The sequence below is a fragment of the Chelonia mydas genome, chromosome 1 (genome assembly GCF_015237465.2).
Source record: "Chelonia mydas isolate rCheMyd1 chromosome 1, rCheMyd1.pri.v2, whole genome shotgun sequence".
Taxonomy (NCBI): Eukaryota; Metazoa; Chordata; order Testudines; family Cheloniidae; genus Chelonia; species Chelonia mydas.
Window position 1 is genome coordinate 248,813,441 of NC_057849.1, and position 22,679 is coordinate 248,836,119.

Below are 22,679 nucleotides of genomic sequence, written 5' to 3' on the forward strand. Positions count from 1 at the left end.
GGTATTCCAGCAGTACTATCAGGAATATGCCTACAGCAATGTAGACTGGAGGGGGGGACACCAAAACAACAGTAATGCAAGTCACAACTCCAGCACATACATTTCCCCTGATTGCTACTGTTGCAGCTTGGTGGGCCATATTAGAACACTGCATTTTTCATCAGTGCGGTCGTAACTGTCTCAGTCCTTTTATCCTACAGTGGCTACGCCACCACATAGTTGGGGAAAGGGTCATACACTACTAACAAATACAGATTTCCAACTGGTATTTCTGGGAGTGGGCATTTTAAGTCAATCTGTATGAGCTTACTAGGCTGGGTCATTCCCCTAAAAGTGGTCTGCCTCTGTTGGCTGGCACTTTCCTTTCTTGACATGCAAGACAGAAAAGTATCTAAAGTCCTTAAAATCTGTAATCCAAAAAAATCTGTTGGATACCAGGTTCAGTGCCTTTTCATATCCTAGGTGGCCTGCTGCATTGTTATCATGGAGGCATCCCTGTATTATTCTCTGCAAACTTGCTGGCAAGACAACCTTGCTACCTTCATACACCAGCAAGTTGGTAGTCGGATCAAGGGATAATTTTTCCTGAACTGTGTTGAACCCCCCCAGTCTGGGTCTCCTTTGGTAGACCTGTTGGTGCACTGAACATAAATCAGGATCCTTAGACTGTTCTTGCCAGATATCCTCTCAAGAGCACAGTGAGAATAGACTCAGCGTGGATGCTTAGACTCCGGCTGTGAGCATCCACAACTGCATTGTGCTTTCCAGATTTATGGTGAACTGTGAATGTATAATCTACAGTTTGTGAATCTCACTCATCTGCTGAAGCAATGGGAGAATCCATCCACTGTGAATCCACCTTCACAGGAATCCTTCTGGGTTGTGGAGATGGATTCAGAAACTGTCTGAATATACAAATTTGCTGTTAGCCTACAACTATATTTGGAGCTGGGGGTGTGATTCCCAGCTTCAGCAGACACATTTGCACTAGCTCTTATGAAGCTAGCACCCAAAAAATCGAATCATACCTGCAGAAACATGGCAGCTTAGATTAATCACCCCAAGTACAAACCCACCCCAATGCCGTGGTATGAACGGGTAGCTAGCCCATGGGGTAGCTAGCCCATGCCGACGCTCACCCTTGACTGTGCTACCACAACTACTATTTTTGGTGTGGTAGCTCAATGAGAATTAGTGCAGGCATATCTACTAAGGCTGGGACTCAGGCCCCCAGTTCCAAGTCTAGACATAGCCTTACTAAGCTGGTATAATGGCACTCCACATTTTTACAAATCTCCTATAGAATCTGCAGAGGCCTACAAACCACTGTACCTCTTCCTCCAGGTTTTTAGGAACCTTCCAGTCCTTTATAATGTTCAGTTTCTGGGGGTTAGGGCTCCAAGACATTCTCACTGACCATATATCCCAAAAAGGTAATGCAACTCTTCTCAAACTGACATTTGTTTCCTGCAAGTTTAAACCCTGTTTCCTTACAAAGTTTTGGAATTCTTTCCGCTCCTACCAGATATTCCTCCCATATTCTGTGGAAACAAATTAAGTAATCTAAATAGGTGAGAATGTCTTCAGTTCTCAAACTTTGGGTTAGATCACTAACCACCCTCTGAAATGTCCCTGGTGAATTTGAAAGGCATTCCACCAAACTGAAAAAACCCATTAGGGTGTCACAGAGGCTGTTTTTCTCAATCCTCAGGTGCTACTTCAATCTGATGGTATCTGGATACCAAATCAAAACTACTAACATATTTAGCTCCTGACATTTTATCCAGGGTTTCTGCTATGTGGGAAAGTGGGTAACTATCTTGAACTATCCCTCCACTTATGGCACAGCTTACAGTTAAGGTTGCCTGACACTTTCCATTATAAGGACCTGTTTTCAGTTGCTTATAACTTTGCCAAACTTAAACCATTCTGGCTGAAATTTTCCACATGGGGTGTCTGCCTAATGGTAAATTTTGGACAATATTAGGGGGAAATGCATCGTTTTGCCTGTGTTAAATTAATCCCATAAAAGTTTGCCAGCAAGGACTTGAAATTTGTCAAGGTATCGAGCTCATATCAGGGATATGACTTTTACTATCCTTCTCAAAATCCACCTAAATTTGGCCAAGTTATATCACTCTGAAAATCTTAGTTTGCACATGCTCAGTAGAGACTTGTTCGAGTTTGGCAGCTAAATTCTCCTAATGTTCCATCTGTACCGAGCATTCTGCACCCCAGGGCTGCAGGGGCTGAGACAGACTTTCTCTGCAATTGCTCCTCCTAGTAGCTAAGGCCCACTATGGTGCTGGGCAGTAGAGCTCAGTGCAGAGAAACTGTCTGAACTTGTGCTCTCAGTGCTCTCCCTGCTGACTGCCAATATCTTTGAAACCCAGGGGTAACATGTGTGCCTCATCTCCCTCTAGAGGGTGGCCTACTATTGCTATAATTTACTCTGTTAATTCAAGCAGCAGAAGACTGTGCTGTAGATTTAAAGATTCTAATGCCGCTGATGAACCATGTGGAAGTCAATATAGTTCCACATGATGGAACTTCTGTTTTTTCAGTTTGCTTTTTAAAAAACCTCGGAAATTATGTACAAAAAACTACATTACAAGAACATGAAGCACTCAAGCTTTTGTCCCAAGCACTCAAAAGTTAGGAAATCCATAATTAAGTAATTAAGAAAATATAATATGTGATCGTGTAAATAAATACATCATAATGCATATGTACAAAGGGGCTGAATTAAGGTTGCACAGACAACCTTATGAAAGCAACAATGGAAACAAGCTCAAGTGGAAACGCACTAGCAACCTTTATTACTACTTCTCTCAATAATACACTCTAAGAATGTTTTTTACATTTACTCTGTATTTTTAAAATTATAATAAAGATCTTGTAGCACGTTACCAACATCAATGAATTAAGTATCACAACATCCCTCTGAATTATACATTATCCTTGTTTTACAGATGGGGAAACAAGGGTGCAGAGAGATAAGTAACTTTTCCAAAGTTGGTGGTAGAGTTGAAAATCCTCAGCTATTCTTTATTGTGCTTTAACTATGGGACCATGCTCTCCTCTGGGAGATCTGTGTCAGAGTTCTGAAGGACATTAAAATACTCCCACACTGTCAACAGTGCTAATAGAATAATTGGCAATTTGGTCTATGGTACTTTTCCTTTCTCGAAGGAGGGATTAGAATCTTCAGCCAATTAAGTGATGAGGCTGACTGAACAACCCTAGATGTTTATGAGACAGAGAGGAAGAAAAATACAAGTGAAGGGATAATCAGGGACCCAGGTAAATACTAAACCTGGTGGACTATTAATAGGCAGCTAAAGAGCAGATGTGCACACTCTAGCTTTGCTACAGAGTAGAAACTACCTCGTGCCTGCATCTGGGCATTCAAAAAGAGGGTTGGGGACCCAGATGCTAAGGTTCACAATAATTTTGAAGCAACAGTACACAGTACTGTCTATATTTGCTTGTGCAATTAACACAACTGCTCTCAAGAACCAAGCATCTTGCATGTGCAAATTGCTCTCTAGCATAGCTGATTAGATGCCTATCTGAATGTGTAAATACCCGATTTGCATGTGTAATTTTGATAATTGCATACATCAATGTAGGCATGCAAATTATTCATATGCAAAAATGTAGGGGGACCCAAGGTTTTGCTTCTGAAAAATCATGTCCATCCTGACAAATACTGTCCCCATAAACATTTAATTGTCTGACACTCCCAGAAAATCTGCCAGTACACTGTAAGTTAATTATAAATGGACAACTTTCTATTTTAGTTTGAAGTGGATGTAATGCCCTTCTGTTGTGTTTCACAGACAATCATTTTATATTTACCCTGCCAGAAGTAACATAGTAAAAAAGACTACAACACATCTCTAGACAATGCTTCCTAGCCAGGTGTCTTCCCATGTGCATCGTATTTGTCACAAAAATACCGAAACTGTATATTCAGACTAGATTTGACTCAACACCACCATTGTGAATCAGATTCAGAACTCCCAGAGAGAGAGAGAGTCTCTGTACTCCAGTGTAATATACATGGAATCACAAGGAACACTGTTTAAGATGAAACAGGACAACTTTTCACTAGCTCTTTGCCTTTACTAGGCTGACTCTTTAATCCATCCATCTAAACTGTTCTTACATGCCTCACTTCTACCATACCAAGTTTAAATCTTCATTTTTGTCAAATGTCAGATAAGCTTGAATCTTTTACCTACTGCTAGCATTTATCTAGCCGCTCAAAACATCTCCTGACACTGTAGCATAAAGCAATATGTGAACCAGACAAAGCTGAAAAACAGACGCTGCTTCTGATTCACACTTTCCTGGATAAACAAAAAACGAAAATAAGAATTTATAGAAAATTACTATGATCTACGTTACAAATGCCTTAGTTTTTTCAGAATACATCACAGCTCTCCAGCACCAAGCAGACCTGGCTCTGTTAGCTTGCTTCCTTCCAAATTTTTAAGATGCTCTATTCAAGAGCATAAGTCATTAAATAATTTTCAGTTAAAGTCTTCTTATCTTAAAAGCATTACTAGACAAGGCCTTTGAGTGCTTCAAAGATCTTGCTCTATCAAAACAAACAAGTAAACAAACTCATGGTAGATATTTTCATCCCTGGCACTGATATGCAAGCTTATTAGAGGGTGATAGAAAGCTTGTGGGCTTAATTCTTCACTTGCTTGAACTACCATAGACAGCTGGCAAAAACTTGATCAAATCAAATCAATTCAAAGGCAGTGACTGACGTGTCAGAACAAAATGGAAAGCCTTTTGTTTCTGTAGAATCCAGGCCTTATCAGCTCATTCTATCACTCATGCGTCTTCAGGCCACTTGCAAATCCTCCTGGATTTATTGCAGATGTATCAAGCTTACTGGAAACAATGGTACAAGCGAAGAGGCTAGTCTGCTATCGACTCCAAGCTCTGGATAATACCAATGGGAAATTATTCACACAAAAGGTGCGCTGGGGTGACAACTGAAGAGAACGCTTTGGCCCATTGAAGATGCTAGCAGCTTGAACAAAGCTAACACCCTAATACCAAACAGCTAGCTTTATCTGATTACATTCTTAGTGCTTGATGGCTCCTTCGCCCGCCCCAATTCCAATACCCTCCCCCGCCCCACACACTTGCACTAAAAGGACACAGGTTGCTTTCTTGCAATGAAATGGTAATCTGAAGAACTACCACATTTAAAAAAAGAAACAAAGCAATTTATTCTAAACAAAGAAAAATACATTTTTAATCTGCAATAATTTGTTTTTAATTGATCATTGAGATAGTTTGAGGGAAAAGAGCACAGAGACATGATTTACGTTTACCACATTCTCATGTGCTTTTGAGATTAACAGATTATTCTTTTGCCAATTTTCTTACATTTGGGAGATTAGCTTCTTTTTCTTTTCCTCTGGGCCATCAGTCCATTTCTACATGTTAGATCATCGACAATTGATATGGAAAAAGACCTATTGGGTCATCTAGTACACCCTGCGAGTGAAGAAACAACTCCTAGATAAATGATGTATCAGACAGGCCTTGGATGCTGCTGGACTGAGTTATTAGACAGGGACTCTGGCTTGCTACTTGGCTTTGGCAAGTCACACAATATCTCAGTTTCCATCCCTGTTAGACACCCATCTCACGGTTGTGTTGTGAAAGCCCTTGGGAACTGCTGGGTGCCGAGTACGTTTGAAAATCTGCCCAGTTCACTAAATGGGAGTTGAGTTCTTTAAAAATCTGGCCCCAGTGGTAAGTGCTCAGTGCCTTTGAAAATCTGGCCCTAACATTTGCAAAGCACTCTGAGAAGGTAAAAAGTCCTACATAGTGCTAAGTATGATCATATTTTCCTGATAGCAAACATTACATTTCATCTTAGCCACAAGACCAAGCTAGGAACTCCTGTAATGCTGGTTTGGTTGAAATATTACTAGATACATTCACAAACTGACCAAAGCCAAAGACATCACTTCACCTCAAACATTGGTGGGATTCTTATAACAAATCTGACTCTCTGATCAGTATGACTAGAGACTAAGCCAATAAAACATTTCAGGGAGGGACAATTTTTGAGGGTTTTTTGTTTGTTTGTTTGTTTAGAAAGAAGAGGAAATGTTATTAAAAATAATCTTGGTGGCTGTTCTAAAAGAGACTTGTAATAACACCTTTGCTCCCCATATTCTGTCAATGCAAAATTATGATCTTTGTTGAATACCTCTTTAGTCATTCAAGCTCTTCCTCCATGGGGAGTGTGCCTGATCACCTGGATGACCCTTGTATACATTTAAAGAAACAGTAAAATCTCTCCACTACACTTTAAACCCTTAGATTTAAGCTGAATCTCAGCTGGATTTTGACCTTTGAGGTCAATGTCACGAAACCAGTTCATTAGGTGAATGCTTGCTGGAAAAGTGCTGTCTTGCATCACACCCCGAGAGTGACAAGAATCTGGCTCAGGCTGTTCTCAGCTCTGACTGCATCCCATGCTAAGAATATCCTGCTCACAGCCTGGAGAGTCTGAACCTTGCTTTTGTCACCCTTAGAAATTCACATCCATGGCAGTTGTTGTGGCTGGGAATCACAAGTGAGAGACACTCCACTTTCAGTCCAACTTCTAAAAATAATTACCAGTACCATGAAATGGACTTAGGAGTGGATAAGCCGATTCTATAGAGTGTAGGGGTAACATGGTTGTGATGGTTTGCCCCACTTAGCAAGCAGGACTGCTGTCATTTCTGCTTAGTCTTCACTGTCAGTCCCAGGTGAAATGTGGATGGGACTAAAGTATGGATTGCTGTGGCCAGGTCTGCATCTGAGACATGAGAGGGCACTCTCCCATCTAGCCAAAGTAGTAAGAATATGATTCTGGCCACTGCTGCTATCTGGGCTTCCATGCAGTGAGGAGTCAAAGGTACCCCAAGGTTGTTCACTGCCTAATAGCTGGCAGAAAGAGACTCTCCATTGAGAAACTAATGAAATCCAGATGAGAGAAATCCAGCTTGGAGAATAAGACATAATTTACCATGACACATAATTTACCCTTTCTAATGAGACACACAGACCTACTGCCCCAACTCCACTCATTCACTAGGGGAGAAAGCTTCCTTATTAGGAGAGGGGACAGAATAGGAGGAGGGAGAAGATTAAAATTTTGTGGCTGTTTTGAGTTTTTCCTTCTGGGGGTTGGAGGTGAGTGTGTAGTTTGCCAGAGGGAGTAGGAAACAATGGAGGATTTTGTTGTGTGTTTCATTCCAACTTTTGAAATCTCCTTTCAGTCACACTGTCCAGGCCTCTGTTCCCGTTACTTGAGGGCATGCACTGAAAGACCTAGGTACTAGAGAGAGGAGGGCTTTACACATAACTTAGATATATAGAGAGACACCAGCCCCCTACCTCTAAGGGTATATCTACACTGCAGCTAGGAGTGTGCTTCCCAGCATGGGTAAACAGACATGCACTAGCTCTGCTCTAGCTCATGTGCTAAAAGTGTAGCCAGGGTAGCACTGATGGCAGCTCGGGCTAGATGCCTGAGTATAAACCCTCCTGGAACACCTGTTATTTTTAGTGCACTAGCTCAAGCAGAGCTAGCGCATGTCTGTCTACCCGTGTTGGGAAGCACACTCCCAGCTGCAGTATAGACATACCTGAAGAGCAGGATACTAGCCTGAAATGCATCCAGCCCCTGTCTCTCAGGGTTAATTAGACAGTTGCTCCAGCCCATCGGTTAATGGGGACTGAGGCAGCGCCATCCAGTCTCTAGGGCTGGGGTTGGGGTGAGAAACAGCATCACACAGAAATACACCCTCCCTCCCAGAGAGAAAAGGGGAGGCTGGATAAGTGACAACATCTGAGTTGACATCTGTGAATGTGCTGCCCCAGACAGAACTGTCTTCAGTTCAGCCCAGACTGCGATTTACTTTTGGTGTAAGGGAGGGACCTGCAGCTAACCATGCAGAAGTAAGGAGTGTCCCACACTGCAGTTATTGTTGTAACTCGTGTGCAATGTCCTAGATACCACTGTGATGGGGATTAATAAACAAATAGATACTAAATGTCTGAATTCTACCCTATAAAAGATCTACCCTCTACAGAAAGAATCGGCCTCATTTTTTATTTTATTTTGGTGTCCACAATTTTATGTTTGACATTTTAAGAGTTCCTCTTTTTACTCCTATTTTCCAAGAGAAAACTTGCCATCTCTTTTAATTTTATGCGGCTTGGTTTTTTTTTTTTAAACAAAACAAAAAGAAAAACATTTTGATGCACATTCTTGTGGTTGGTCTTAGTCCCCGTTGCTCACTTTATCAAAAACAGATGGTGTTTGCTGAATTTTGTTTGTTCCAAAAATAAGCAACATCCAACTGTTAGCTACAGGAGTGTGAAAAAAGGCCTGACGTGCAAACAAATTTTCTCCCTCCTTATTCTAACACAGAAAGAGTGTGACTATTTCTGTATATGCAATTCATCAAAACCTTTCCATTACCCAGAAAGTGATTTTCCCTTCTAACCTACCATTGGCACACATCACTCTAAAACAGGTCGTGTCAAACAATAAATGTAGACAAAACTTAACCAGAGGGTACCCGATACTCTTTGTAATGAGGATTATCATCCAATATTTAAACTGATGCAACCCACAGATGAGGGAAGACACCTGCTACCTCCCTGGATTCCTGGATTGGAACTAAGCTGCTAGTGAATTCACAGCCTGCAACTGTTCTTAGAACCCCTCTGTAAGGTATAGAGACAGAAGGCCTCTGTGGAGGTTGCATTGTCTCTCCAGGGGATATAATCAGTTCCCAGGGGAACCACAGGTTTTAGGAGCTGGACTCCTGCTTCTACTGCTAGAGTTGCGGGGAAGACAAACCTGCTCCCCTCTGGCAGAAAAGTTCAAAGCGTACTCTGGGAGAAGAATCTCAGAGTTTTCCTGCCATGGTACTCTCTTCTATGGGCTTTTCCACAGTGGGGGGCAATCTAAGTCAGGGGTGGGCAACCTGTGGCCTGCGGGCCACACGCGGCCCATCAGGGTAATCCCTGGCGGGACTCCAGACCATTTGTTTACATTTGCACAGCCACCCGCAGCTCCCAGTGGCCGTGGACCACAGGTTGCCCACCGCTGATCTAGGCCCTGGGAAATGGGCCTGCCCTTGATTACCATTTTCACAGGGTTAAACAATGTATGGTTCAAAACAGTTTATAAGAAATTTAAGCAGGAACAAAACCTTGTGTTATGTTTTGGCTCTGAATTTCAAATGTAAGATTCTGAGACATAGATTCCCAGGCCTGGAATTCCACAGCTGTAAGGTGTTTACTGCCTCCCGTGAGCAGCTGAGCATCTTGTGTAGACTAGGCAAAAAGATGCTTTTCTTTCAATCAATGTTGCTTAACTCAGCTGAAAACCCAACTGAATAACTATGTTAGACACTGTTTAACACCTCTAGCTCAATTTTAGCAGGTCAGGTTATACCTGCCCCGCCCTCAGGCTTTAGCATAAGCTAAAGTACAATGGCTTTGTCTTGACTTGAGTTTTAGAAATAAATTAAGCTATCTTGCAAGAAACCTTTAAATCTAGTCCAGTCTATGCAAGCCCTAGTGACCTCATTGGGAGCTGAGGGCATTCGACTGCAAGCAGAAGACACTTAGCAGGACCTTAGTCTTGACATGCCAGTCCCTGCATAAATACAGGAGCATGAAGCTTCTGGGAACATCTTTTCTGAATAAAGTAAAAAAATATATATATATATATATATATATATATATATATACACACCAAACCACCATCATCCCTGCAACGTGCCCTATTATGTTTTTAAACTACTCCCAGTTTGCTTAGCATTTATCCAGAAAAGTCCAATTACACTTGTCACTTAATGCAAATTGCTGGATAAATAAACATAGAAACAGGAGCTTAGTGACTGTTAGGTTTTCTTTAAAATTTGGTCTAAAGGTTCATTATACTACACACAAAAGAGAAGGGAACTCCTTACAATGAACTTATTAAAGGCACATTTTCCACAGAAATGATCATAGTGTAGTTGTATAATAGCATATCATTTGCTTTGTTGGCATTTCCAGCATGAAGCTTCCAGATAGTAGGCACGAATAGTGAAAGGAGCTGCAGGGATGCCACTTGTGCTGTCAGAGGTGTCAACAATTATTTCATGGAGGAGGATTCTTTACCCAACAAGGGGAGCATATCACAGCATTAGCAGAATATACACATTTACACGGAAGAAAAAAAGTAGCACAGTTCAGCAGTCAATAAAACAAAGCAACTTATTTCAGTACATACATCCTATAAGTTGTGGAGCCCCCTGACTTCCTATGGATTCAAAACCTTGAAGGAGATAATGGTACTTTGTCTGAGCAGCCACTGAGTAAAGACTAAGGGTTTATTCTACCCCACAGCGGCTGTGAGTCAGGCTCTGCGGGTCTTGAAGCTGGGTCCACGTGAGGGCCTGGAGTCATCACACTCCAATCCTCTACCCAGCAGCTGGGATTGGAGTCCATAAAGCCCCGTAGGGGCATGATCCCTGCCGTTATGCTCTCACTGGGAGAGCTCCAAGGCTCCTAATTGAGCCACACCTCTATTCAAGCCTGAGGAGGAAATGAAAAGTTGTCCATACAGCTAGGCTCCACCCTGCCTCTCTGGTATTTACCTATACATGCCTTCCGAGCCTGACCTCCTGGGAGCCTGACTCGGCCTGGTTCCTGGTAACTGACTCTTAATTCCTGCCCTCTGATTTGTCTCTCAGTTCTGATCTCCTGGTATCCCAACCCAGCCTAATTCCTGGTAATTGGTTCCTGGGCCCAGGACTCTCAGCCCATACCTGACACTAACCCGTAGGCCAGGCCACCCACACCACGGCCCTGACACTGTACTGCTGCAGCGAGATAGCATAGACACTTCCTACATTGATCAAAGGGGTTTTTCCATCCATGTAATTAATCCACCTCTCCAGCTAAGTCGCCAGAAGGATCCTTCCGTCAACTTAGCCATGTCTACACTTAGGGTTAGGTCGACCTACCTAAGGGCGCTCAAGGTGCAAAATTTTTCACAGCCCTAAGCAATGTATCTAGGTCAATCTAATGTTTAAGTGGAGACCAAGCCTAAGAACAGACCTCAGCATTTTGCCCTGGGCTATTATAATGTAATAAGTTAAAGGGAACAACTATAAAACTGGGTATATTCAATGGCATTAAAAATGACTTTGCCCCTGCACCACAGGCGATGTTCCATAGGGTTGAACAGGGTGCACAGCTGGGCATGGCATTTAAATTACTTTTAGAATCCAACCTGACCCAGAAGATACTGTCTCCGTGCATGGTGCCAAAACAACCCAAAGGTGAGCTCTGCACTACCTGCCATCTGTCATACCCAGAGCTGGAGTCTGGCTACTGATGACATCGCTCCAGGGGACTTTTCGGGTAAGAACACTTCTTTCAATTTGGTTGTAGCCAGGTTCTAGGTGTGTGGGTGGGTCAGGGCATTAATGAATGAACATAAAGGAGTTTTTTTCTTCCTCCTCTTTGTGCTCTCAAGAGACTTTTTACTTGCTAGGCTGATGGCTGTTTTAACCTTGTCAGTCCATTCCCAGGAGTTCTGTAGTATCCTGTGCTGCTTTGGGAAATTTTGTTGTTATCCTGAAAGGGCAATTATTAGGGAAGTGGGGATTAAGTCCATTATACATTGTTTGGACAACTTTCTTTTCATTGAGGGTTGTGACTCAGAAACTTGCCAGCACATTTCAGCCTCTTTTCAGGAACTGGCAGCAAAACTAGGAGCGCTGCTGGCTGAGGACCTGGCATTTGTGCTGACTTTCATGTTGTGGAGCTGGATATTCTAGTGGGCAAATCAAGGATAGCAGAGGCAGAAGTGTCATCTCTAGGACACTGGTACAAGTTGTACTGGGAGCATCCAAAGCCATGTCCTTCCAGCTGGCCACTGCTATGCCTGGAGAGCACAAACCTAAGCACTTGATTCAAATCATAAAAGGTGACTGCCTAGCATTGCAGTAATTTCTAAGAGCTTTGTTATTATTATCTGTGCTATGCTGGATGCTTTACAGAATCCTTGGAACAGTCCAAATGAACAGGGAAAGAAGGCCAGTGGGTGTGGTCCGATATAGCTCATGGCTCAGATACTATAATGAGGGGTGTGTAAAAAGAATCGAGATACACAGATGCTCAGCTTGCAGACTGAGTTTCCCTGGAAATGTGGAGCCTATGATGATGACCTTATGGCCAATGACCCCAGTGATTTCGTAGATAATGGCTGTTGTGAGGGGGTCAGCCCAGACGGCTACAGGAGAGTGCTCATATTGGGTTCCGGGAAGCACTAAAGGACGCTCCCCCAGCCTTTGGGGAAGATCTATAAGGTCCAGGAACTCAAATAATTATGGGGGTCAACCAAAAATGTAACAGGGGCAGGTGTGAAGGTCAAAGGGTCAAAGAAAGGGAACCTGAAGGGGACACTGCTCCTCGAAGGTGTCAAGGGAGCCAGTGGATGCCGCTCAGAGGAACTCTGCCTGGATACATGAGCGAAGGCAGGATTGGAAATAGGCCCCACAGTCAGAGGAAACCCCCTCAGCCAACCTCCTGTCCCTGGTCTTATAGATGGCCACTTTGGCCGGCGCTAGGAGGAGGTTGACAAGGATATCCCGTGACTTTGTGAGGCCATGGATACGGTGTGTGTATATGAAAAGGTGAGGGGGAAAGTGCAGCCAGAAACGTAAAAGGATGGTCAGGAGGAGCCGGAACAGGGGCTGCAACCTGGCGCACTCCAGGTATACATGCACCAGGGTCTCCCTCACACTGCAAAAAGGCTAGGTGTCAGGGATGGGGGTGAACTGCACCAAGTACACACCTGTGCTCACGGCTCCGTGGAGGAGCCACCAACTAATATCCCTGGCGGGCCTTGGGATTAAGGAGACAGGTATATTAGCTCCAGGATAAGCAGGACCTTTTCCCTGGGTAGCTGAACAGAGGTTACTCTAGGTTAATTAGGACAGCTGGGGCCAATCAAGAGCCTGCCAGAACCTGTTAAAAGCCTCCCCTCCAGCCAGACAGGAGCCTGTGATAGGAGCTGAGGGAAGAAGGTGAGCTACTAGAGAGCTGCACAGTGCAGTGCAGTGCAGTGCAGTGCAGTACAGTACAGTTGCTAACAAGCATTAGGAGAGAAGCCGCGTAGGTACAGCAGTGAAGGACAGGAGAATCCCTGCCCAACAGGGCAGATGGCCCTTCCGGGCCCCGGAGGTCTGAGAGAAGATACTCTGCCAGAGGGCAGAGACTGAACCAGGTGTCTTGTCTGTTGTCACCATGCCTGGAGTGGCTCCCAGAGACTGAGACGCTCCCCTCCCCTCCCCCCATCAGGGAGGCTGGAAAGAATCCTGCTCCGACAGGCAGGGCCGGCTCTAGGCACCAGCAAAACAAGCAGGTGCTTGGGGCAGCACATTTCTAGGGGCAGCATCCCGGCGCCGGTCATGCCACCCCTAGAAATATGCCCCCACCGCCCCAGCTCGCCTCCACTCCGCCTCTGCCTGCCCCCCTGAGTGCGCCACCGCTGCCGCTCCGCTTCTCCCCTCTCCCTCCCAGGCTTGCCGGGCGCCAAACAGGTGTTTCGCACAGCAAGCCTGGGAGGGAGGGAGGAGAAGCCGAGCGGCGGCACGCTCGGGGGAGGCAGAGGAGGTGAGCTGGGGCGGGGAGCGGTTCCTGGTTCTACCCCCCCCCCATTACTTCCTGTGCTACCCCCAACCCTCGCTCACTTCCGCTCCGCCTGCTCCCCTGAACGCGCTGCATCTCCCTCGCCTGAGAGGGAGGGGGGAGAAGCAGAGCGGCAGCGTGTTCAGTGGAGCAGGCGGAGCGGAGGTAAGCTAGGGGGGAGGTTGCGGGGCAGGGGAGCCGCAGGAAGCAATCAGGGCGGGGGATGCGGCATGCCCGGAGGAGGAGGCGGGGCTGGGGATTTGGGGAAGGGGTTGGGAAGGGGCGGAGTTGGGATGGAGCACACAAAAAAGCAGGAGCAGCCAAAAATGTTTTGCTTGGGGCGGCAAAAATCCTAGAGCCGGCCCTGCCGACAGGGTGTGGACAGTAAACCCAGGGGCGTGGGGAAAATTCTGAGGGAAAAGAGGAATACCCCAGCCCACCACTAAATGGAAGCATGGGACCCACTGAGGTGGAGAGGAAGGTTTGTCACACTAGGCTTAGAATTTTTAGCCAGGGCACCATTTTGGTTAATTGTTACCTGAATTTATAAAGCTGTGGTCTATTACTTGAACCTGAGCAGACCTCTGTGTGCTTTATTTGCCAATCACATGGTGGCATGAACATTCAGTTACAATCAGCTGAAGTAATGCATGTTAAACAAGCTCTCTGGGCCAAGGTTTTTTAACATGGCTGTCTAAATTTCATATGCAAAATTTGTGCATGTACCCGTTATATGTACAAATCCCATATCTGAGTAATTGCCCATGCACAAATAGGCATATATGATGACAGTTTGTTTTACATGTACAAATGTGGACTCTGAACTATGGATAAACACAGAGATTTCACATTTACATGTACCAATGTGGACTCTGTGTGTGCACTATGGATAAATGCAGAAATTTTGGAAGCGTAATTCAGGCAGGTAGTTCTGAAAATATGGCCCTTTGTGTTTCTGCTGCTAGGAACAAGACATACCTTTTTACAGAGGAAAGAAATGTTAAAAGTGCATTCTTGTCTATCTGAATAACAGCAGGAGTAAGTTATTTTATAGTAGTGCTAATGCCTGAACTATAGCAACACAATGAAAAGTGTGGGTGCACTGGACTTATAACGTGCTTTGTAAGCAAGAATTTTGGAAGGCTACTGTTCTCTCCCCTTTTTGATCTCTGTATTTTTACTGAGTAAACAACTTCAAACGAACTCAAACATAAGAACTCACAATCTTCAAAGTTGGAGATAGTCCTAGTCTCAGGTGCTCGGAATGCAGGAATTTGAGTCTCCTGAAGTTTTGAGTAAATGTGTAAGACTTGAGCTTGTCTTCCCTCAGCTTTTCGTTGTTGCTCCATTCCCAGCAGAATGGTGTGGTCCAGTTTGGAAGGTCTTCCTCTATTTTCATGACTGGGTCTTCTGGACTCTCCAGGCCTCTTATCTCCAATCCAACAGCCATCCATATCCTTATGTGAATCTTCAACTGGTTCTTTCAGGACTGGAAGATATTTAACACAAACCACACATGAAGGTAATAGTATTAAGAATTGTTCCGAATAGGAAAACAGATGAGGGACCAGGTGTATCTCCTTTGGCCATTTCCTAAAAGATTCAAAGCACAAGATTTGGAGTCAGGGTTCTATTCCCAGCTCTGCCATCAATTTGCTGGGTGAACTTAGGGAAATCGCAACCTTTCTGTGACTCAGAGTGGGAGAATACCTGCTTCACAAATTGATGTGAGTCTTTGGTAGCTAAGGTTTGTAAAGCACTTTAGATCCTCAGAGAGTACATATTATAGAAGTGCAAAGGGAACTTTGGGAGAAAATCAAATCCTATGGGTGCATGCTATTGTGGAGCGTTATACAAGTTGACACAAACATTTTTATTTTACATCACCTACACAGCACTATATATGAGTCACCAAGTCTCAAGAATAATTGTTAATACAGGCATCAACAGCTACAGGTTTTGTTCTGCTCCCAATCCAGTTTACCCTTACTGATACTCTGAGTGTTAGTTCAGTGGTTCTCAAACTTTTGTACTGGTGACCCCTTTCACACAGCAAGCCTCTGAGTGCAACTCCCGCCCCCAAATAAATTAACACTTTTTAATATATTCAACACTGTTATAAATGCTGGAGGCAAAGTGGGGTTTAGGGATGGAGGCTGACAGCTTCTGACCCCCCCCCCCATGTAATAACCTCGCAACCCTCTGAGGGGTCCTAACCCCTAGTTTGAGAACCCCGTGTTAGTGTCTAAAACAGGTAAAACTTCAAAATCTGGTTTACCAAATAACAGTACCTGTTGATGCATGCCAAACCCATTCCTGCTCTGCTTTCATAAAAAATGTCATCTTAAGAGACCAAAAGTATATTATTTCTTCCCATTTATAAACATATTGATGGTGCTGTCATAAATATAAAGGGAAGGGTAAACACCTTTAAATCCCTCCTGGCCAGAGGAAAAACCCTTTCACCTGTAAAGGGTTAAGAAGCTAGGATAACCTCTCTGGCACCTAACCAAAATGACCAATGAGGAGACAAGATACTTTCAAAGCTGGAGGGGGCAGAAACAAAGGTTCTCTCTGTCTGTGTGTTGCTTTTGCCGGGACCAGAGCAGGAATGCAGGTCAGAACTCCTGTAAAGGGCTAATAAGCATTCTAGTTAGATATGCATTAGATTCTGTTTTGTTTAAATGGCTGATAAAATAAGGTGTGCTGAATGGAATGTATATTCCTGTTTTTGTGTCTTTTTGTAACTTAAGGTTTTGCCTAGAGGGATTCTCTGTATTTTGAATCTGATTACCCTGTAAGGTATTTACCATCCTGATTTTACAGAGGTGATTCTTTTATTTTTTCTTTAATTAAAATTCTTCTTTTAAGAACCTGATTGCTTTTTCATTGTTCTTAAGATCCAAGGGTTTGGATCTGTGTTCACCTATGCAAATTGGTGAGGATTTTTATCAAGCCTTCCCCAGGAAAGGGGGTGTAGGGTTTGGGAGGATTCTGGGGGGAAAGACGTTTCCAAGCGGCTCTTTCCCTGTTATATATTTGTTAGACTCTTGGTGGTGGCAGCAATAAAGTCCAAGGGCAAAAGCTAAAATAGTTTGTACCTTGGTGAGTTTTTAACCTAAGCTGGTAAAAATAAGCTTAGGGGGTTTTTCATGCAGGTCCCCACATCTGTACCCTAGAGTTCAGAGTGGGGAAGGAACCTTGACAGGTTGCCCACCCTACATTCTAGATTCTGGGAATGATCCCACTTCACCTCTTTTCTTGGAAACCCTGTGAATAAAATGATTACTAACCTTCTCATAACTGTTGTTCTTCGAGATGTGTTGATCTTCTCCATTCCAATTAGGTGTGCATGCGATTCATGCACGGCAGCTGGAAAATTTTCCTCCTAGCAGTATCCGTTGGGTCTGCCTGGGTGACCCCTGGGGTTGCGCCTTCATGGTGCTCAATATAGAGCCCTGCTGACCCCCCACCTCCTCAGTTCCTTCTTGCCAGCTACTCCAACAGAGAGGTAGGATGGTGGGTATTGGAATGGATGTGAGCAACACATCTCAAAGAACAACAGTTACGAGAAGGTGAGTAACCGTTTTTTCTTCTTTGAGTGATTGCTCATGTCAATTCCAATTAGGTGACACCCAAGCCTAAATTTTGGAGGTGGGGCCAGGGCTTAAATGTTCGCTGACTGGAGCACTGCTCTACTAAAGGCTGCCTCATCTCTGGCCCGCTGGGTAATTGCATAATGCGATGTGAAAGTATGAATGGAGGACCACATTGCTGCTCTGCATATTTCCTGGGTCAGAACACGTGCCAGGTACGCTGCTCACAAAACCTGCGCCCTGATGGAGTGCGCTGTAAGCGGAGGGGACGGTACTTTCGCCAGGTCATAGGGGTCCCGGATGCAGGATTTGATCCATGACTAAATCCTTTGGTAGGAGATTGGAAGCCCTTTCATTCTGTCCGCTACTGTGACAAACAGCTGAATGGACTTCCGGAATGGTTTTGGTTCACACTGATGCCCAGCAAACGTCCAACGAGTGAAGTTTTTGCTCCCTGCTGCTTAAGAGCGGCTTAGGATAGAACACCAGGAAAAAGTTGTTTTCACTGACATTAAACTGGGAAACAACCTTAGGAAGGAAAGGTGGCCCCATTAGTCTGGAAAGGACCAGATTGAGGTCCCAGGCTGCGACTGGCTGTCGGACATGCGGATATAACCCGTCGAGACCTTTCAGGAAACGGCTGGCCATAGGGTAAGCAAAGACTGACCAGCCCTCTGCGCCTGGATGGAAGGCAGAAATGGCATCCAAGTGAACCTCTACTGATGACATGGACAGCCCCTGCTGCTCAAGGTGGAGAAGGTAGGCCAGTATAAGGGGTATGGACACGAGCATCGGAGATAGGTGGTCTGCGCCGACCAGATTGAAAATCTCTTCCATTTGGCCAGGTAGGTAGCCTTGGTGGAAGGTTTCCTACTGCCCAGGAGAACTTGCCTGACTGGGTCCGAACAAGCGAGTTCCGTCAGGTTCAGCCATGCAGCCATGAGGTGCAGCAACTCAAGGTTTGGGTGCTGGAGACGGACATGACCTGCTGAGATAGTCCGCCAATTCATTCTGTACTCCGGGAAGGTATGATGCTTCCAGGTGTACCAATGAGTACACAAAAGTCCCACAGCATGAGGGCTTCCGGGCAAAGGGTAGAGGAGCGTGCACCCCCTGTTTGTTTATATAAAACATTGCTGTGGTGTTGTCCGTCATAACCGATACACACTTCCTTGCCAGGTGGACATGGAAGGTCTGGAATGCTAGGTGGACCACTCTCAGCTCTCTGACGTTGATGTGGAGAGCAAGCTCTGCCTGAGACCAGAGAGCTTGCGTCCTGAGGTCTTCCAGATGTGCACCCCACCTCAAGGCTGATGCATCCATCACCAGCGAGAGGGGTGGCCGAGATGTGGTGAAGAACTCATGCACACACCACCTGCAGGTCGAACCACCACAGGAGGGAGTTGAGGACCATACAAGGCAGAGTGACAACCCTGTCCAAATTGTCCCGAACTGGCCGATATACCAAGGCTAGCTACGAGTGGAGCGGCCGGAGTCTGAGCTTGGTATGCTGCACCACATAGGTACAAGCAGCCATGTGTCCAAGGAACTTCAGGCAATTCCTTGCTGTGGTGGTAGGGAACTGCCTGAGACTTCAAATAATATTGCCCAGGACCCGGAACTGCACTTCCGGGAGGTACGCCCTGGCCTGCGTGGAGTCCAATACTGCCCCTATAAATTCTATCCGCTGAACAGGGGACAGAGTTGATCAGTAAAGGACACTGAAAAAAGATGCTTGCTGAGGCAAGAGCTAAAGGTGTTCCAGCTAACCGTTACTGGCAGTAAGAAGGAACTGAGGGGACGGCAGGTCGGCAGGGCTCTATATTCAGTGCCATGAAGGCATGACACCGGGGAGGCCCAGGCCGACCTGACGGATACTGCTAGAGGAAAAGTTTTCTGGCTGGCATGCACGCAGCGCGTGCACACCTAATTGGAATTCATATGAACAATCACTCAAAGAAGAACTATTTTTGCCCATGCTATTGGACCGACACGTCTCATTATTAATGTTATTTTAAATGACACAATAGCTATAAACATTATCAGCTGCAGATACTGAGAATCACAATTAAACCCCTCAATATGGCAACAAGAATATGCCAAATCCCTGTAACAATTTTAGAGGTTCTACTTTTGAGGACACAGCCATAGTGGCATTCTCCTGTATTCTTCCAATATTCAGGTTTTTTCCACTGAAGACATATCCAATTTCTTTACTAAGATAGCTCTGCTCAACACAGTTTGATGAGCTAAACAGAAGAGAGACCAGCCACAAGACTTGAATGGTGAACTGTGACAGGATGTACTGTCCCACAGAGGCCCTGGGGAGTCATTCTTCTGGACCTATCGAACCCCCTCCCCAAAATGGATGCTGGGGAAAAACCCAACTATCTCGTCCTCTATTTCAGGATTTTATCCAGAACCAGTGAGGGTTAAACAAGTAGGTTATTTGGCAATTAGGTATTGTTAATATGCCAATTAGGAACCATATAATCTGCTGACTTTTGCTGGGTATGGAGAAGGAAGCTCAGAGATCAGCCAAACAGCCCACAAGTAAGGACTCTGACCCATGTAGGTGGTCTGAGTGATTTTTTTCCCCCGTGCTTTGAAATATTTATGTTTCCTTATTATAATTGCTGCCGTTAACAAACTATAAAGAAACAGTGGGGATAGAGAGGCCCATGTTTAGTTTGTTCTACTAACAGTATAAAATAAACACATAAGTGCAAGAAGTAGGAAGACAAGATATTTTTCCTGCTGGACCTGTTACTGATGGGGAAATCTGGGGTCCATTTGGGTGAACTCAATAGATTGTACATAGAACACCAATGGAGACCAAATCTTGCTAACCTTACTCACATAAGTAGTTCCCTTTATTTCAATGGCGCTATACACGTGAATAGGGTGAGGTGGGTTTGGCCCCAGCTGGAGCTAAGTTAAATGAAGAGGAGACCAACAGCTCAGAATGACAGAAGAGCTAGTAATGCTATAGAGCCCATTTATGCCTGCCAGTGCGGTTGTGACAATGGGCGGAAGACAGCCATGATGCCTTTCTGGTAGGAAAAAGAAAGAAAGAGAGAAAGAAAATTGCCAGTAAAAGAAAAATTCATTCACAGGAGGGCCATCAATAGGAGGGAGATTCCTAGTTGGTGAGGAACCTCCTTTGACAGGAAATTCCCTACATGTGTTGATTCTAATCCAGCTGGCTTGATTTGAATTTGTAACCACCAGATGCAATTCAAGCAACTATGGATATTCAAAAGAAAATCAAATAAAACCTTTTTAAACCAATAAGTAGCATTCTTGTACACAGATGAAAAGTCAAGAAATGGATAAAATTGTTCCCCCCCGCACCCCCCCCCCAAAAAAAACTATCCAAAGACCTCTGGTATCAAGCTGCCTTTCATTTGTATACATATCAGATTATGGAAGATCTCTCTTTATACATTTTTTAGAAAGGATGGCAGCCTCAGTTCAATAGAGTTAGTGAGACAATCCTTTAAGCTGTGTCAAAATGCCAGTTATTCTCAGATGCCACCCAGATTTGAATAATTTTGAGAAAGACAAAACCACAGAAAGGCGGAATTGTTCTTTGACTGCTGCTGCCTTTGACACGGCTGCCTCCCTCTCCTTTTTACCAAAGCATCTTCCTCTCTCTATCAGCCATGACAAGTGCCAATCAAACCTTCTGCTTTCTAAGGTTCTTTTTTGGGGGGGGAAAGAAACATGAAACATTTTCTAACGATCACTGAAGGCAGGTCTACTATCAGTGTGTGGTCCAGGGGAATCCAGCCTTTTCCTTTTTCACTTCTAATCTCTGACCCACTGTTTACCTCTTTTTTTATATACACTTTAATCTCTCTGTTGCTCCAAAGGATCCTAAACAAATTGTAGGTCAGCATGGATTAGGCTGCTTTGTTACCAATGATTAGTACATTTACTTTTGCTTTAACATCCTCCGCAACAGCTTAATGTCAAAAAGACCCAGCAGAAGTTTGTTTTATCTCAACTGAAACTATATCCACACTGCAGTAGAAATGCATTTTCTGGTTCAGAAAAAAAATAGAACACAATGGGTCCACACTGCTAATATCTCAACTCTTTTAAGCAACCCCCTTAGTAATTCCAGAGCTCAGAGAAGTCTGTATTAAGCAAGCATATCACCACATTCTATGCTGTTTTTACCATGGGACAAGTTAAAAATTAAACTTCAGAAAATTTTCTTAAGAGACCAAATTCTGCTCTGATTTTCACAGGTGGAACTGAGGAGCAACTCCACCGGCTTCAGAAACAATTCATAAAACAATGCTGTAGACGATTTTGCTAAAAGGGGATAGTCAGTTGCTAAGAAAATACGTTGAAGTAGGTGGCCAGGGTTTAATGAGCAGTATTATTAGATATACTGGGCTAAATTCAGAGGTGATGTTTAAGGTGGTTGAAATCAGACCTCCATAAACAATGCTATACTCAGGCCAACTCCCTTAAGCCGACTTATACCTGCTCTGCTAATGCTTAATGGAGTCGACGTTAGTGTAACTTACACACTGAGGGGCCATAGGGACGTATAAATGAAAGTACAGTAAAGTGCTTTCACTTATACCTCCTTACAGCTCCTTGACTTCTAAGGCTATGTCCACACTATGAGCGAGGCATGTGATTGCCAACTCTCAGACATACTCGTGCTAGCTCGCTCAAACAGTAGTGTAGCCATGGCAGCAGGGTAGCATGGGCTAGGTGTGCCAAGTACAAAGCTGCTTGAATCTCCTGGGTACGTACTCAGCATGGCTAACCCGGGCTGCCACCCGACACTTCCTGTGCTACGCTAGCTACACGACTACTTTTATCACGTTAGCTCACTGAGAGCTAGCACGAGTGTGTCTCTGGGCAGGTCTACATTGAAAACTCTGCTGCGGTGCAGTTGTACCACTCTAGTGCTTCAGTGAAGACGCTACTATGCCGACAGGGGTTAAGTCAGTATAACTGCGTCACTCGGGGGGGAAGGGGGGATTTTTCATGCCCCTGAGAGACACAGTCATACTGATGTAAGTTTATAGGGTAGACCTGGTCTCCGTGAGCTGGGAATCATACCCGCAGCTTGCAGCATAGACATAGCCTTAGTGACACCAACTTGCACTTCCTTATACATCAGCAAAGCAGATGTAAGCAAGTCTAAAAACTTTAAGACCTTACCAGCTGCTAGGATCATCTTCCTTTCCCATTGTTCTGTCCAGGTCAGACCTTGTTTTAATCTTTCCACTGGCACCCCCATTTCCACCACACCAAGTTCAAGGTTTGTGTCATCACCTTCAGGACCCTCTTAATCTCTCCGATTCCCTGCTTGTTTCC

General features: G+C 44.5%; 1 protein-coding gene across 1 annotated transcript in view; it reads right to left on the reverse strand.

The window, feature by feature from the left end:
• The window catches only part of LOC119565262, a 122,200-nt gene that overhangs the window by 58,390 nt on the left and 41,131 nt on the right, over nt 1-22,679 (reverse strand). The window contains exon 7 of the mRNA XM_043541908.1: nt 14,960-15,226. Within this exon, the coding sequence (XP_043397843.1) occupies nt 14,960-15,226 (267 nt within the window). The remainder of the gene's footprint in view (nt 1-14,959; nt 15,227-22,679) is intronic.